Genomic DNA, 18,676 nt, shown 5'->3' with positions numbered 1-18,676 from the left:
ATCTTTTTCACAATGCACGGCTATGGAATAAACGCGCACCAACGCATACCAACTCGTACTAACGCACACCAACTGATTAAGTGTAAATGGGCCCTTAGGGAGAGGGAGAGTTAACCAATCCAACTAGTCTATCGCCTATATACTGTTATATACTGGGTAACACATACAGTACAGCACCAGGATCTGTTCATACATAGCACCAGTATGTTTTTTAAAATTTTTATTTGGAGTGCATTAGAAGAGGGATAGTCTTATACGGCGAGTATATCGCAAACTCTATATTTTAACTGGAAAGTTGTGTGGTCGTCTTATACGCCGGAATATATGGTAATTATACATCTTTTGCAGGTAATTGGTTTTTACATTAGATATAGTGTAATCGGCATGGTAACACATGTTGATAACTGTCCCCCTGCTAAATACATTTTTTTTAAAAATGTGTAAGTTTATATAATTTGCATACATATAATAGTTTGTTAATTCCAGAGTAAAGCCTTGTACATGTGCTAGATTGTTCTCAGTTGAAGAGACCAGTTGAGGCCTTTTACAAGTATCTAGTGAGTGAACAGGTGTCCCTTGAGGTTGTTTAATGAACCTGTATGCCAGATCTCTAAGCGACAATCAGTGTTCCTCTCCTAATCCCACCTGCGAAAGCCAGTCCGTTGTTCTCGGTGTCGTTGTCCCTCCTATGTGTTTTTACAGACACAGAACATGTCACTCTGCTGTTGCTGAGCCATACGTTTGTACAGCATTGGGTCCCTACAGTGGCAGCTGGCAGGGATATGTATAGTGCTAGACAGCAGTAAAGGTTCGATAGTATAACTTCATTCTAGTAAACTCTAATATAGAAAAATTTGGGTATAGTGCCGTAAACTAAATGTCCAGGCCACGGTTAAGCACCATTATAAGCATATGGGAGTAGGACCTGGTATAGTAAACTCCACTATAATAGAACTTCTGATATAGTAAACCTGTTTTTTGGGGCCACTATGGTATTCTGTATCCAGCTATAGTTGAGTGTGGACAGGCACACGTGCCAGTTGGAGACCCATAAGCCATGGTTGGTGGGCAGGCTGGCACCACTTGTAGCCAGATTGCTATCTGCCCACTATTCTGAGCATGCATGGATTACCTCAAAGCACCAGCTGGTGGAGACCTGTGCTTTCTGTGTAAGCTGCTGCTTGATTACTAAGGGAACTGTGACTTGCTTGTGCATGGCTGCAATGCTACAGTGTTATCTGGACTGCCCAGAAATGTGGACAGAGGAGCATACTATCAGTACTGTATCTGCAATTGGTGAAACCTATGCTTCCAGTGTAAGCTGTGGCATGATTATTGCATGCAAATCTAGCTTAAATATTATCTGTGTACACTTGCTGAAGCATTGAAAAGAAAAATATTACTCCCAATTATTGACTGAATTAAGATACAGTACTATAGTATACTTTATATGCTTGAGTATGTCAATTTATGATATAGCAAACTTCTGATATAGTAAACTACTTTGCCCAGTCCCTTGGAGTTTACTATAAAGAGATTCTTCTGTATAAATGGGTATGACACTGCATTGTTTAAAGATGTTAATGGCCTAATTCTGAAGAATGTCAGTTTATTACTGGGAAACAGGTGCTTCTATTTTTCCAGGGACATTCCTAGATTTTGTCGAACACATCCAATGCAGAGCAGGAGATTTAGGCCCAGCCGGCGCCACCATAGTCCGTAATAGAAACTATGGCTATAGCGGCACACAGTTAGTAACTTTGCCGCTGTCAGAAGACGGAGCTGAAGTTACTTTAAAAACTCTGTAATTCGGCTGCCGGGAATAGCAGGAAGCCGAATTACATAATTCCCCACCATCCACGTGGACCTGGAGGGGGAATAGTAATTAACGCCACTGGGACTTGTGCAGGAGCAGAGTAAGCCGTATATCGGCTGTATCCTGCGCCCAAGTCTCCCAGCGGCGATTTCATCTGTATGCGGATTTTGTGGCTTCAAAGATTAGCTTTTTATTCTTTTTTTTTTTTAGATTGGAGGAGGGAAAAACCTTCACCCTCGTCTCCTACATGTAGCGATAGGAGTTATTGAGGAGTCCCGCAAACTGAGGCTGCAACCGTTCAATGAATATCGCAAACGATTTGGTCTGAAAGCTTACAAGACGTTCCAGGATTTAACAGGTAAAAGCACTAACAACCTTCTTACAAGTGTGTTTATTAGAAGGTTCTTCCTTCCTTCCCTACAAACGTTGAAGAGGACCTGAACTCTTGCACAGGATAGAAGGAAAACATAGAGAAATGCACCCTGTATGTGTTTAGAAAGTCAAGCCTGTTTAATCTGTGACTAATCACCACTGTACTTTGATCTCTTCAGCCGTGACAGCTCAGGAATCTCCTTTGCCACGGCAGAGCAGCTAATTTGTAAACACAGGATGCTAACCTTATGTCTGCCTCCATGAAAGCAGGAAGTAGACACACTGCAAATTTATTGCAGGATTTGTATCAGCTGTAACAAAGAAAGGTTATTATGCTGTTGCGTATCTTTTAGAGCAGAGAGGAAGTTCTGAGTTTAGGTCAGCTTTTTTTACAATTCCAGGTGCAAATGTTTCCTTAGTTCTGTGAAGACATTCAGTGGCAGTGGTTGTGTTTTCCTGTTTATAAACACTCCGTTATTAGTTGATGTCAAGTAAACAATATTTGAAGTATCTGGTCAGGGAGTCCTCTCAACAGCCACTTCCAGCACCATGAAGGTCGACACCCGCTTTGTCACCAACCTGCACAAAATGATAATGCTAAGTCAAGCAGCCGCAACCCCTCCCACAGAGCCTGCTGTTAACACTTTCAGCTGAACTGCATCATATCCAGGTTTCAAGCTTTGGGACAAAATGTTATTATTGGGGAGTATGCTTTCAATGCTGTCAGATGTTTCTGTATGTTTAGTTCTGTGCCCCGAGTTTAGCTTTAACTTGTCAATGGACCAGAACAGAGAAGGATTAGGGGAGAGGACAAAGTAATTGAGACCGTTAAAGGAGGAACTGCATACTATGCGCTGAACTTCATTTTTGGAGTAAACTCAGCTTTCTGCTTTCACTGTTTATTGGGCTACTCAGAGATTTTGATCAAAAGCGTAAATTCTAGTTTTACTATCGCTAAACCTAACTCTATTCTCACTTGAGCCCTCCCTCTTTCAATGGCTAAAGCTCCTCCCTCCCCCTCACCACTGCAGCTAGTTTGTAATTATATTTAAAGTACAAACCCAAGAACTATGTACTGTACATGAAATGAGTGTGCCAAGAAAAAAGAGCTGAAGCCAAAATTGTAAAACATCCTCTATAACTGTAATGCTTGGGGGGTATACTTTCTGAGTCAGCGTGTGCTCAAGACTATGTAGCTGGGTAATGGAAGAGGCTACACAGGTGGCCACAAGAGTAATGAACAAGGGAGCAAGATTGCCCAGAGCAACTGCAGCTCTGGGCCGCCTATCACACTAGATGCTATGTGATACAATACACAACAGATGTAGTCGGTAACAGGCTTGGGCCATACATGATAGATCAGATGGCAGTGGTACAGTGGACTAGACAGAATTAGAGTTGGTAACAGGCTAAGGTCATACACATTAGATCAGATGGCTGTGGTACAAAGGACTAGGTGAGAGAATGGTCAGTAAAGCTAAGGTCGTATCTAAGTCAGTCTGGCAGTCGCATTGCAATACATTAACCACTTGCCGACCAGGGCTTTTCTGAATGATCTGTGCTGCGTAGGCTCTCCAGCCCGCAGCACAGATCAGGTTTTAGCCAGGGCGATCAGACTTACCCCCTTTTCTCCCCACTAGGGGGATGTCCTGCTGGGGGGGTCTGATCGCCGCCGCCTCTCTGCAATTTGCGGGGGGGGCTCTTCAAAGCCCCCCTCCGCAGCGCTTTCGGCGCTCCGTCCCTCTCCCTCCCTCTCCCTTCCCCTCTGAGCTGCGCAGGACGGATATCAGCCTATCAAATGACGGCGATCCCCGGCCAATCAGAGGCCGGGGATCGCAGCAGGGATTTCTTCCCCGCGTGTTTACATTTTGCCGGCGAGCCGCGATCGGCGGCTCTCCGGCTGTTTACGGAGACAGCCTCCGTGAACAGACATGGAAAGGCCGTTCGAACGAGCGGCCGTTTCCATGGAAACTTGCAGACGACCAGTTTACGCCAATCGGCGTTAGCTGGTCGTCAAGAGGTTAATTGAGTAATGAAAGTCGCATTAATATACAATGGCTGCTTAGTGTGACGCCACACTAATCCTCAGGGTGTGTAACAGGACAAACAACAGTCAGACAGACGGAATGCTTTGCCAATCTAGTCGCTGCCCCAGCGACGGCATACATTCACCCTGACATAGACAAGACAAACAGGTAGGAGCATAACTAGTGGCAACCGCTGCTTTAGTTACGTCCTCAAGAACAAGGCAAGAAAGATAACTACCAGTCACCAGCGTGGTGATAGCAGTCTGCAATTAGCAGGATAGTGGACTTCACTGACCCCCCGTGGGTTCAGCAAACATCCAGAGCAGGCATGGAAATACAAAACAAGGCAATACACAATACTTTCGCAGCATGTGCCCAGCAACAACTCAGGGAGCTGTAAGCTATGTCGGGCGGAGTCTGAAATGGGAGGCAGACTTTTATTTGGACATCAGCCAATGGATGCTGGCATGCAAATTCCCACACAGCTGAATGGTAATCACTCAATCCTGAGCTGCTCTGAACTGCAGAGTGATTGCAAATGACAATGAGACTTATTGCGAATGCGCAACCGAATGCAAGCAGATAAGTCAGAATTACCGGTTGCAGTTCCACTGCAACCGACAGAACATGCTACAGGAGAGATCCTGACAATAACAATGTTTTTTCCCTTTTTTCAAAAGCGGACGATTTTCAAAATCGCCCTAAGAACACTTGTGCAATGATTCTCTATGACAAAGTTCACATCTGAGCGGTTCATTTCCGATCCGCCCAGAGAAGTGGTGCATGGGCCATTTTTGAGGCTCAATGGAAGGTATAGGAAAAACACAAAACGCTCACAAAATCGCTTTGTGCAGCGACTGCGTTCGCGTTTTTAAGAATAAATACATTGTATTTATTATTTTCCGGGTGAAAGAGTTCACTTCCTGACCTGCGTCAGGGAGTGAATTACAAAACCGCTCGGGAAAAACGTATAGAAAACCGCTTAGCACAAAAACGAATCGCCCACCCAAGCGCTGGGAAAAAATAAAAAAAAAAGACACGTCAAAAACCGCCCAACGCTAACTGCCACGCAAACAGAACGCAATGTGAACAAGGCCTAATAGTTTCTTCATCTTTAACTCAGAATAATAAATATGTTAAAAAAGGGTGCGTAGTGAAGCCAAAATTGAAAAATTTCATCTATAACAATGAAAACGAAAAAATATTTACAGTCATCATAACGATAGTAAACCATTGGTAAATATTACTGATATTTTACTACAACTAGACTTAACCCTACTCTCACACAGAACCCTCCCTCTACCCGTGCCATGCCTAACCCTAACTTCCCCTGGAGGTGCCTTACCCTAAGACCCCCCTGGTGGTGCCTAACCCTAAAACCCTATTTCCTGACGCCTAACCCTAAGACCCCCCTTCCTGACACCTAACCCCCCCCCCCTTCCTGACACCTAACCCTAACCCCCCCCTTTCTGACACCTAACCTTAAAACCCCCTCTATCCACCTAACATAATGTAAAAAAAAGATACACTTCAAAGACAATACATTTTAAAACAATAATTTACAAAATGATAATTCTTAAAACGTATTTCATAATGATGTAAAATTCAAGATGATAATTTACAAAATGATAATTCTCAAAATTAATTTCAAGACGATGATTTATAAAACGATGTTTCTCAAAACAAAATGTTTTGGTTGGACAGGCCCATCGACTGCTATTTATAGGACACCCAAATATCTGCTTTTGGCGCCCATTACCCAATATTTTGCATTAGCGTCCATGAGGCGCCCCAAATAGTCCATTAGCCATAGGCGCCCAAATTTCCAGCAGTAGATCTTAACATTGTGATTGCGTGCAGAATTTAGAGGATTATATTGGATTGGAAACTGGATTTTATTAACAAAAAACAAACTCCAGATGTCTGTTTATCCAGTTTTATAGAAGTGAATAAACTCATAAATGTTTGAGAAAATGGATCTGCTTACTGTAAACATACATCTGCATAGCTCTTAAAATTGTAAATAGTTAATATTTTACATGCTTTTGTGTTTGTTCATGCTCCATGTAAACTTAACATCCTCTTACATTAGTAACATACTTTTGGCAAGTAACAACATGGTTTAGAGGTATCCAGACTACAGGTACTTTTAGAATTATTTACTGTAGTTTCTCTTGTAGATATGCAGATGCTGGTGTACACAGTATGCTAATAATGACATGACCTCTTCCTTTTGGCCATTCTGTAATGCCCAGTGCTCTGTGATCAATCAAGAGCATGGTGAGAGACAGAGAGGCTGGCAGGGAAATGATTCTTCCTAAGAGGTCACCTGTAGAATTCAAGGTTAGTCGGACTTGCGGCAAAACTCAACTGTCTTTACCTTAAAAGCCCTTTAAAGTGCTGCACAGACTTTTACATTTAAAGCAAACCTGAAGCGAAAATAAACGTATTATGTAATGAATTTCATGTATAGTACAGCTAAGAAATAGAACATTAGTATCAAAGAAAATAATCTCATGTTGTTTTCCAGTACAGGAAGAGTTTAAAAAACTTCAGTTGTTATCTATGCAAACGAGCTTCTCTGAGCTATTTGGGTGGAATACAATCCTGTTTTCTGAAGCACTTAAAGAGAATCTGTAATAAAAAGAAATCCCTCCGGGGGATACTTACCTTTGGGAGGGGGAAGCCTCTGGATCCTAACGAGGCTTCCCCCATCCTCCTCCGTCCCTCCGTTCAAGTGCCAGGGTCTCCCAAAGTGCGGCAAGAAATCCATAATCCCTTCTAATTTTACTTTTGGCTTAAAGGGACTCAGAGCTCACTGCAATAAAAAGATTTATACATACCTTGGGGCTTCCTCCAGCCCCATCTGCTCGGATCGCTCCCACGCCGCCATCCTCCGCTTCCCACAGCTCTGATACCGGGTCCCATCACTGCCTTCAGTCTGAGCCAGTCTGGTGTAAGAGAGGTGCGCCCTCTATGTATCTCTCCAGTGTCTGCTGGAGAGTTACGCAAAGAGCGCACTTCTCCTGCGTAGACTGGCTCTGACTGAAGGCAGTGACGGGACCCGGTATCAGAGCTGCGGGAAGCGGAGGATGGCGGCGTGGGAGCGGTCCGAGCAGATCGGGCTGGAGGAAGCCCCAGGTATGTATAAATCTTTTAATTGCAGTGAGCTCTGGTACACTTTTAAGTCAAATTTCCAGACAGGAAGAGGCAGGCTTGCTGCAATGCTCCTCACCTTCCTCTTCCCTGCTCCCTTCACACCACCTAAGAAGAGGGAAGGGTAGGGTGGTAAGAAGGAACATCGCCGCAGGCCTGCCTCTTCCTTACTGAAAATTTGACTTTAGCCGAAAGTCAAAATTTTGAAGGCGTGATTACGGGGGTACTAGGGGGATCAAGGAGAGATACAGACAGCTCACAAAGGTAGGTGGATGCAGCATGAACATAGCTCTGTAGATAGCTTTGCCATAGGTCAGGTATCCTTTAAAATTCAGCTAAATGCTTGGTTCATTTCCAGTAAATTGCTAATGTTGTTACAGAGCAGGGAACGGCTGACGTTTAAAAATATACTTCTGTACTATGCCGGCCAAGCGGAGCAGTGCAGTCAGTTAGTGCATCACACTGTGGGGGGTACACCATTAAAGGGAAGGTTCAGGGAGGGGATTAAAAAAATAAAAATAAATTTCCACTTACCTGGGGCTTCCTCCAGCCCGTGGCAGGCAGGAGGTGCCCTCGCCGCCGCTCCGCAGGCTCCCGGTGGTCTCCGGTGCCCGACCCGACCTGGCCAGGCCGGCGGCCAGGTCGGGCTCTTCTGTGCTCCATTACCTGGCACTTCTGCGTCCCACGCCGGCGCGCTGACGTCATCGGACGTCCGCCGGGCTGTACTGCGCAGGCGCAGTAGTTCTTTTTTAATCCCCTCCCTGAACCTTCCCTTTAATGCCTCAATTCACTAAGCAGTTTAGACTAGTCTACTGATGGTTTTTAGTCTACTGGTGGTTTGGTGTAAATCAGTTACATCAAAGGGGAATTCACGAATAATTACCGAATGTTTTAGACCTGTTTTAGACCTGCTCTAAAACATTTGGTAATTAGGTCGGTAAAGCAGGGGAAATGATCAAAAGATGCAATTCACAAATGAGTAGCTATGACTGACTGACATCCTTCACCTCTGATGAGCTCTCCTCTGGGTACAATTAAACTCCTGCATAATTAATTCAAAAGGTTCCATCCTCACGTTTAAAATACCTCACAGAATTACTTTACCGACAGAAATCAGCTGGCAGAAAAAGTGGGCGTGGTTACTCCTTGTTTGCCTTTGTGAATTGCATCTTTTGATCATTTCCCCTGCTTTACCGACCCAATTACTGAATGTTTTAGACCAGGTCTAAAAACAGGTCTAAAACATTACACCAAACCGTCAGTAGACTAAAAACCATTGGTAGACTAGTCTAAATTGCTTAGTGAATTGAGGCCATTGTGATATGCAGGAGCATCTGGTCTCATTCTGTGAGAGGAAGTGAAGGAAAGTCTCTTTAATGAGAAAATAGGCTTAACAAAAACAAACAAACAAACAAAAATTGGCAGATGTTTTGTCCTTTCTCCGCTGTTATGATGTAAAGTTTTCAACAGTTTTAAGGAAAAAATGCATACAGTAATTAATTGTTCTTCAAGACTGGCTGGAGAGCTTCAGGACAGCTAGACACTGCCATGGCCTAACTCTAGTGGAAATGGCCTAGTGTCATCAACTAGGCAAAACAATTTCATCCCACAAAGTCAAGCTCTAGCATCAGTACCCCAATGGCTCTCACAGGGCCTTCCAGTTGGTGGCAGCTGTAGACATAGTTTTTTGCCCCTGTTGTAAAAGTTTGTCTAAAACAAGATAAATAAAAGCATTTTTACATAGCTTTATAAAACTGACAAACTACAGATACCAGCATGTCCTTATAAAGCATGACATATATATCCACAGAAGGCCATGGTAAAAGCTGTATTTCTCCATTGCAGAGTTCATGCTCAGTACAAGCACTATGTAGACTGCTTCTGGTTATTTGAGAGTTTCCAGAGTTGAGGGATGCCTAGACAGAGGAAACATAGTGTTTGCTGTAGCTACACTTCACATTCTCTCTCCAGACTACCAGAGCTGTAATTGCTCTTGTGACCTGACCTCATCTAGGCTCTTGTGTGGGTGTGTTACTCCTACACAGCAGCAGGAACAGCCAGAGTTTAACCCTCCATGTGGTTCCCCAGCAAGAAGAGCTTCAAGCCACCTCTGCAGTGTGCTTCTCTCCTGCTATATGTATCACCAAGCATAGAGCAGCAGGTAGGAGGCTATCATAAGGTACTCAATGCATCACCTGTGCTGATGGATGTGCAGGAAGCACATGATCATGAGTCACATTTGTTTTAGGACTCCTCCAGCACCAGTTCCAAGCCAGTGCATCAGTGCACATGAGGCCAGCACATCCATTAAGGCAAGGGGGCAATTGCCTCAGGGCCATGAGCACTGCTGAGGCCCCCAACCTCCCTCTTAACATTACTGTAGTCCTGAGGTTGTGCTGCTTGCCCATCTCCATCCCACTTCTTGTGTGATCCAGCGCATCATGTCAGGTGTAACATGTGCCGGAAAACACAGGCAGCCCCAATAGCCGATATAGTGCACTGACAGAGCGGAACAATTAGAGACAGGTCGGGATTCCAGCAGCGTTGGGGGTCCCAGCATTGCAACGCCAGGACCACAGTAATGTTAAGGGGGAGGTTGAGGGGAAGCAGCTGGCTAGATTATTTTTTTCTGGGAGATGTGGGCCCCAGGTTACCTTTGCCCTGGAGCCCCATCATGGTTTAAACTGGTCCTGAGTGAAAGCAGATTATAGCAGTGAGCAGCAGAGGTCAGGCTAGGGAGATGAGCAGGTGAAAAAGCAAGTAGTTAAAATCTGACAGAACTGACAGGTTTTGGACTAGTCCATCTCCTCATGTGGGGATTCTTAGGGATTTCTTTGTTTTTAAAAGCATGTTTTGAGTGAATATTTAACTGCCAAAATAGTAAGATACCAGCCAGCCTGCCTACTCACTTACAAACTATTTTGACAGTTAATTCTAAACATATCAGTTCAGCACTCACAGTAATATCATATAAAACTATAGTCATAAATGTATATTCCCCCATAAGGGACATCTATGGTCAATAATCACAAAAGCAGAGCACTCCCAATTGGATGTGTGTCCAGTATACAATAGATTGCAAATATATATAGGGAAAAGCAGCGCTACATGCATAGGACCCAGATCAATTCATGTCCATATTTATTTTCTTTAACCTTGCTTTCAATATCCTCGAACTAGCCACGTCACAGTGTGTCACTTCCTGGTGATATCATGCGTCATCTCATGTCGCTCCGCCCTACACGTATTGTCACATAGTAACTAATCAGGGGCTACGGAACCAACAGGACGACGTGTTTAAATACATCCGCGATTGCTCACTTGGCTGCCAATCAGCTTTTCACCTTACAATGTTTGAAATGCACCTTTCAAAGCAGGATATAAAGCATAAAAACGCTTCAACTATATCTTCATCTAGTAGATACAAATAAAAATTGCACATTTAAAAAGCGCTGCTTATTTATAAGTCCAGAAGCGCTGCATATTACCGCCTTTTAAAGGGCCATCACCCTCAAGCAATATTATGCATGTACATTGCTGGATTACATTTTATTTTGTTTTTAATGAGGGTATGATGCGCTGATTATTCCTGCATCGTTCTTCCATGTACCATGTATGGCTCTTACCATAACCATGTATGGCTGTATCAGATGTGTTTACCATGCTTCTCCATGGTGTCCAAAGGCTCTGTTTTCATGTTGATAAACACTATGGGCTGTAGTGATTCTGTTTGTTATAAAAGACTTAGCCAGAGCAGTTGTTTCTTGTTCTGCTTTGTTTGTCATTTTGGAATTAGTGGATAATGGATGTAAAAATAGCACTGTGCAGACTTGGCCAAATGGTGCAGACAGGAGTCACAAGTTAGGAATGGATCCCGCCATCAGTATTAAAAGGAAATAGTTTTGTTTGCCAGCTCATAATAGAGGTATAATCAAGGGAGAAATACATCTTACAGAAACAAGTGGGGAATCATCCAAATTAGTGAGCATTTGCAAATATAAATATTAATTGAACTGAGTAGCAATTAAGGGGTCCAATTAAAGGAAAACTCTATTCAGTATTGATATTGATTATTGCTCATGGCTGTGCTCCCCTTCATGTACAAGTGAGGCTGCACTGCACAGGTGCAAAGTACAGCTTGCGCAGCAGCACAGAGCTGCTCATACATGGCTTTTTCCTCCGTACACGGGCAGCTCCATGCTGCTGTGCAAGGATTAACCCTACTGGCACTTGCACAGCATGGCCATAGTTGTACACAGAGGGGAGTACAGTCGTGAAGAGGAAGAGGGTTCTAACCAGCAGAAGAAGGGTTGTGGACATCAAGGGAACCTCTGGAGACCTACCAGGACCAATTCCATGTTAATTTCTTAAATGCCTTATGTACCTAGTTGCTTAGTGTATGTTCCCTTGTAAAGTATTGCTCTAGTAAATACATGTTCACGTGGATATCTTTTATTATACCTCAGTATTGAAACATGCAATGCATTTGTGTTGTTCTTCGATGCAAATGTTGGCGTTTTTTCATGATGACTGCTCAATAAACTCTTCGTGTTTAAGGATCCGTCCTGTTGGATTACCGATAACAAATGCTATTTTTAACTCCCCGACAAATGGTCAACGATCATCATCCCTCCGCCCCCCTCCATAGTAACAGAGCACATTGCTAGCCTCAAGATAAACATTTTTGGGTCACATAAAAGATTAGGTTGGAAGATTCTGTTTATTAGGGTATGAACCTCAGATAAATAGATTTGGAGTCTAGGGCAAGAAAAGCGCTTTACAAATGTTATTGTATTGTATTGTATATCAAATCATATAGATAAATGACCCTATGTCAGTTTTGCATTTAGGACAACTCTGTGATCTAATGGGGTATAAGAGTAGCCTTTGATGGCAGTAATATGCTCTGTGTAAAACTATAATTTAATACAATACAATCAATGTATCTCTAGAGGATACTAGAGGGTTTCCTTGAATATTTAGCACCTGTGTTGTAAGATTGGGGATATCTACCTTCAACTTGTGTTCCAACCTAGCTAGTGACACCTGTGACTCTTGCTGAAGTACTGAGTAAATCTTAGATAGAGGCTTATCGAATATCTGACAGGCCAAAAGAGCTTCCAGGTTATCCATCTCCAGAACCAACCCGTTTTGGAATTGTATCTGAAAGGCATGCCTTATTTGAAGATACCTAAAAACATGTTGTTTGGCAAGGACCACAATGTCTTTAGCTCACCAAAACTTGGAAGCCTGTTAGAAACAACATATGTTGTATTTAAGTGATCTTCAAAGCAGATGAGCAAAGAGAAAAGGTATTTGAAAGTTAATTGCATTGCAATAACTGATATATCTTTAGAGATATTTTTCACTAATGCATTTGTGCCAGAATACCAACTCAGCTCACTCTCATGTGGCTACAGCCATCAGTGGACATCGAAACAGCTGGCCAAATGGTGATATGCTGTCCTTTACTAGGAGTAGCCAGAATTGCAATGTCTCCTAGCAAATATTAATTGTTTGATGGCTGCTTACATTTATGCAAGCAGCAGCACCATCTTCTGCAGTTCAGTGATAACAAGAGACAACTTGTTACATCCTTATCATATCTAAGGCACATTAATGATAACATTAAATCTACAAATAACTAATTTCAAGTCTGAGCATGAAGCAGAAAAACAATGCAAATCCCAAACACAGTTCAATAACAAAGTCAAGTACGGTACTAACTGAGCAATCATGTTCATCATCTTTTACTATTCCTCATTACCACCCTCTCCCCCTCTTCATGGTCTGCTCCTGTCTGAACCTCCACCACTCATTTTGATCCTGAACATTTACTATGACCCAGCAAAACCAAAAGCAGCTCTGAGGGCATAAAGTAAAGGCACACATTAATTTTCCATGCACAGTGCAAAGTTGCTTTGCAATTCTGCATAGGCCAGGCCAAGCCCCCAGGTTACCAAAACTGCAGTCTGCACCAAACAGGCTCTTGCTTGTGGTGATGAGGGTTGTCAAGTCACCTGCGAAGGTGGCTGGCTGATGATGTATGGCTATGTCTTTGTTAACATCATCATCTTTGTTATCATACTGGAGTAAGCACAACATTTTAACTTAAGGTAAAATTCAAGATGTATATAATACACTAGCTGATGACCCGGCGTTCCCCTTGAAAAACAACAGGTGAATTTTGATTATTTTTTTATTTATTTTTTTAGGCTCAACCCACTTTTCTGAATATTAACCACTTGCCGACCGCCCACAGCCCATGGGCGGCGGCAAAGTGGACGCCTTAAGGACCGCAATACGCCTGACGGCGGCGGGTCCTTAAGGCGTGTCCGGGGAGCGATCGCGTCATCTATGACGCGCGCTCCCCGCGGCGAAAGGTCCCGCCCACCTTGCCCGATACCCCGCCGGCCAATTAGCAGCGCCGGCGGGGTTTAAAAATACGATCTGGCCAATAGTATTGTATAATACACTTTGTTTACGTAACAAAGTGTATTATACAGGCTGCCTCCTCCTCCTCTGCACGCATCTTCGCACGGATCTCGGAGGAGGAGGCAGCCCTGTTAGAGCAAGCACAGAACAGGTTTTTTACACCCACAGACCCCCCGATCGCCCACCCCAGCCTTCAGAACCCCCCCTGACCACCCCAGCAGACCCAAGTTTGCACCCAAGCACCCCCTAATAAACCTATCAATCACCCCCTGCCACTATCTGCCGACGCTATTATTTAGATTAGGTCCCTAACTGCCCCCTAGGGTCCCTTGATCACCCCCCCCTACCCTCAGATCCCCCAGACCCCCCCCCCCAGCCCCCCACCCCTGTATACTGTATACTGTACTGCATCTGCCTCACCCACTGACCACCTGTCTATCACCTGTCTGTCACTTGTCTATCACCCCTTGTCACCACCACCCATCAGAGCAGACCCTAAACTGTCCCTTGGGGGCACCTGATCACCCACCCAGACCCCCAGATTGTCCTCAGACCCCCCCCCTGATAACCTCCCCAGTGCATTGTTTACATCTATTCTCCCCTGTAATCACTCACTGACCTCCCATCGGTCACCCCCTGTGTCTGCCACCCATCAGATCAGGACCCAATCTGCCCCGTGCGGGCACCTAATCAACCCCCCTCACCCTCAGATCGCCCTCAGACCCCCCCCCCCCCCCAATCACCTTCCCAGTGCATTGTATTTGATTGTGCTGTCATATTGTGCTGTCATTGTATTTGATTGTCCCGTGATTGGCCTGTGATTGTCCCGTGATTGGCCTGTGATTGTCCCGTGATTGGCCTGTGATTGTCCCGTGATTGGCCTGTGATTGTCCCGTGATTGTCCTGTGATTGTCCTGTGATTGTCCCGTGATTGTCCCGTGATTGTCCCGTGATTGTCCCGTGATTGTCCCGTGATTGTCCCGTGATTGGCCCGTGATTGCCCCGTGATTGGCCTGTGATTGGCCCGTGATTGTCCCGTGATTGGCCTGTGATTGTCCCGTGATTGGCCTGTGATTGTCCCGTGATTGGCCTGTGATTGGCTTTGATTGTCCCGTGATTGGCCTGTGATTGTTTCTGATTGCTTCTGATTCCCCACTCGCCACCACCCCCCTGTCACTATCCTAGTGATCTAAAAACAGTGATCAGTGGGAACTGTCACTTTTTTAGTATCACTAGTGTTAGCAGTTAGGCCAGTTAGCTAGGCCCCTTTGTTAGTGTCAGTTAGTGCTCAGCCCACTGCACCACAGTCACTAATTAGCGTCATCACTGTCGCTAATCAACATTGTTACTATATAGTATCTGTAAGTGATCATTACTGATCGCAGTCAGATCTATTAGGGTCACTAGGATCCACTAAAAAACGCAGTGTTTGCCCGATCAGGTCTGATCGCTCGCCTGCACTTGCGTTCAGCCCACCCCACCGCAGTGACAGAATTTTTTTTTCTGATCACTGCAAAAACCACTGTACACTAGCTGTGCACTGTAAACATCAGTTTTGATTTTTTTTTTAATCAAAACTCAGTGATCACAGCTTTCTACCGCTCAAATACTCCCTTTCGCTAAGTAGGTGCTCTTTTTTCTGGGTAGTCTCAGAGGAATACCCCCTAAATTTAGCAGTCCACCATGGCAAAAAAGGGGTATTCCGATGATGAGGTTCTCAGGTACATGGCCCAGTCGGATGAGGACGATTGGGACGAACCATTCGACGAATCATCTGGGTCAGAGTTTGTACCTGAATTGAGCAGTGGCTCACTGACCGATAGTGATGACGAGGTTGAGGTCCCGGCTAGAGCCAGCCGTACCACACCCCATGTCGTTGGACCGCAGGTGGCGCAGGATCAGCCTCAAAGGCAGCAGAGTGGTGCTCGTGCTGGTCTGAGATTTCATGGTGGGGCAGGCAGCACAGCATCTCCTGGACCTAGAACCAGTACTTCCGTACACCCTGGTGAAGTGGCGAGCACCAGCGTGGAAGTTGAAACTGGTTCGGTGGCACGTGTAGTAACACCCCAGTCGCAGCCATCAAGTAGACGGGCCCGTACTACCCCTAGTTTACCAGAGGTGCTGGCAAATCCAAATTGGCAATCCCCTGATACCGCCGCACCCGTACTGCCCCCTTTCACCGCCCAGTCTGGAGTCCAGGTGATGACAGATAATCTAGGATCGCCCCTAGACTTTTTTTATCTGTTCATCACCCAGGATCTCTTAGACCTAGTCGTGGCAGAGACCAACCGTAAAGCCACACAATTTCTAACCGCCAATCCGAATGTCTTCCTTGCCCAGCCATTTCGGTGGAAACCAGTCCAAGTTTCCGAACTTAAAATTTTTTTGGGCCTTCTCTTAAACATGGGTCAAATCAAACAAAATGTGTTGCGGTCTTATTGGTCTACAGACCCATCACAACATGTTCCCTTGTACTCTGCTGCCATGTCCAGGACACGATTTGAGAACATCCTGCGCTTCCTGCACTTCAATGATGATGAAACCTGTCATGAAAGTGACCACCCTGCTTTTGACCGGCTCCACAAAATGCGGCCCCTCATAGACCACCTGTCATCAAAATTTGCAGATGCTTATACCCCTGAACAGCAAATCTGCGTAGATGAGTCCCTCATACGTTTTACCGGGCGCCTTGGCATCAAACAGTACATCCCAAGCAAGCGCGCCCGGTATGGGGTGAAACTGTATAAGCTCTGTGAAAGGGCCACAGGCTATACATCTTATTTTAGAGTCTATGAGGGAAAAGACTCCAAATTGGAGCCGGTCGGATGCCCTGACTACCTGGGGAGCAGTGGAAAGGTTGTGTGGGACTTGGCGTCACCCTTGTTCCAGAAGGGGTACCATCTTTATGTGGACAATTACTACTCAAGTGTGGCCCTCTATCAGCACTTAAAGTTAGAAGGAATCCGATGCTGTGGCACCGTGCGGCATAGTCGCCGGGGCTTCCCCCAACGGCTCATTACCACCAAACTTCAACGGGGGCAGAGGGCCGCATTCAGTGCTGACGACCTGCTCGCGGTGAAATGGAAGGACAAGAGGGACGTTTACTTTCTGTCCACCATTCACGCAGACACGACAGTCCAAATTCAACGGCGAACTGAGGTCATTGAAAAACCCCTTGTCGTCCACGAGTATAATACCAACATGGGAGGGGTGGACTTCAATGACCAGAGGTTAGCGCCCTATTTACTTTCCCGCAAAACAAGGCGCTGGTATAAAAAAGTGTCCTTTTATTTAATTCAATTGGCAGTTTACAACAGCTTTGTTCTCTACAGTAAGGCTGGGAGAACTGGATCGTTTCTACAATTTCAGAGACAGATCACTATGGAACTCCTGTATCCAGGAGGTGCCCGGGCCCAACCCCAAGATGCAACTAGCAGGCTGCATGAAAGGCATTACGCCTATCCGATTCCAAGTACCCCAGGTCACCGAATCCGAAGAAAACGCTGTCGTGTCTGCAGCAGGGCTGGAACAAGGCGTGACACCACTGTTTATTGTCCCCGCTGCCCTGACCAGCCTGGACTATGCCTAGGGGAGTGTTTTGAGAGGTACCATGAGCAGGTACACTATTAGAGAGTAGGGAACTACAGACACAGCGGTAGGCACACAAGGGTCTCTCAGTGCTATTTCACACTGCTGCGATGCGTTAGGGCAAAATGCCTAGCGAAAGTCACACTTTGCGGTCCCCCCCTACGCCGGAAGTGCTTGACTTAACACTAGTGCATGCCTACGTTACTGCGTGGCTTCTGTGGCAATTTCGATCGGCCCGGAAGTCATGTTAGTCTATGGCGACGCAGTTCATTACTAGGCCGAATGCTACTCTTGTGGTAATCCTTGAAGGTCTGTTTTGGACGATACGGTGCGGCGGGCTCGACCCACCGGATATGTCAATATGCAGTGTGAAACCAAACATCTGGTTTTGAGAGAGCGTAATACACAGGGCTGCCAGAAACCTCTCCTTTCACTTGGGACAAAATGCGTAATGTACTTCGCCACAACTCTGTGCGATTTGCACTTCGCACATTGTCCCATGGGGGAGGAGAGGTTTGTCCTCGGGAGGTAAGTTAAAAAAAACAAAAAAAAACAAAAAACAGGTAAGCAAAGAAGCTAATGTTTAGTTTGCAATGTTAAGGTTTTTATTAAAAAAGTTCAGTTTATTAATGTTAATGAAGTAATTGCTTTGCTGCTTGCCTGTTTTTTGTTTTTTTTGTGTATTTTTTTTCCTTTTTCCATCCAATAACCTTCCAGGTGGACCGAGCGAACGACTAACCAGCTGCAGCACTGATGGTGCATCCTGACAGAACATTGCGCGTCTGTCAGCTTACACATAAGTCGGTGCATGCAGCGCTGCAGGACGAGATTTCTCCTCCGCAGTCAAAAAGATACGTTTGCCGAGGCATATGGGCCGAGGAGTGGTGTTGGGGATTCATATGCTTTGGCAAACACTTTGTATCAAAAAAGAACTCTGGCAATGATTTGTTCATCCACATCGATCGGTGTGAATGGATAAATCAGGTTTGCCAGGGCATACGAGCTGGTGGGTTTGGATTTTTGGGGCGGCAGCTCCTATGTCCTGGCAGACGCCTTCTCCTCCTTTTTGTATTGTTTTGTCTTTTTTCTTCTCTCTTTTTTCTATCCAGACCGACCAATCAGCTGCAGCACTGATGGTGCATCCTGACAGAACAATGCGCGTCTGTCAGCTTACACATAAGTCGGTGCATGCAGCGCTGCAGGACGAGATTTCTCCTCCGCAGTCAAAAAGATACGTTTGCCGAGGCATATGGGCCGAGGAGTGGTGTTGGGGATTCATATG

At 45.2% G+C, this 18,676-nt stretch overlaps 1 protein-coding gene across 2 annotated transcripts in view; it reads left to right on the top strand.

Annotated features, from left to right (window-relative positions):
* PTGS1 (prostaglandin-endoperoxide synthase 1) overlaps window positions 1-18,676 on the top strand; it is a 156,659-nt gene that overhangs the window by 115,163 nt on the left and 22,820 nt on the right. For both annotated transcript variants that reach the window (XM_068249717.1, XM_068249716.1), the window contains one exon: window positions 2,027-2,174. In XM_068249717.1, the coding sequence (XP_068105818.1) occupies window positions 2,027-2,174 (148 nt within the window). The remainder of the gene's footprint in view (window positions 1-2,026; window positions 2,175-18,676) is intronic.

Source organism: Hyperolius riggenbachi, chromosome 8 (genome assembly GCF_040937935.1).
Source record: "Hyperolius riggenbachi isolate aHypRig1 chromosome 8, aHypRig1.pri, whole genome shotgun sequence".
NCBI lineage: Eukaryota > Metazoa > Chordata > Amphibia > Anura > Hyperoliidae > Hyperolius > Hyperolius riggenbachi.
The sequence above is the reverse complement of the archived record's forward strand: the minus strand, read 5'-3'. Positions and strand labels throughout refer to the sequence as shown.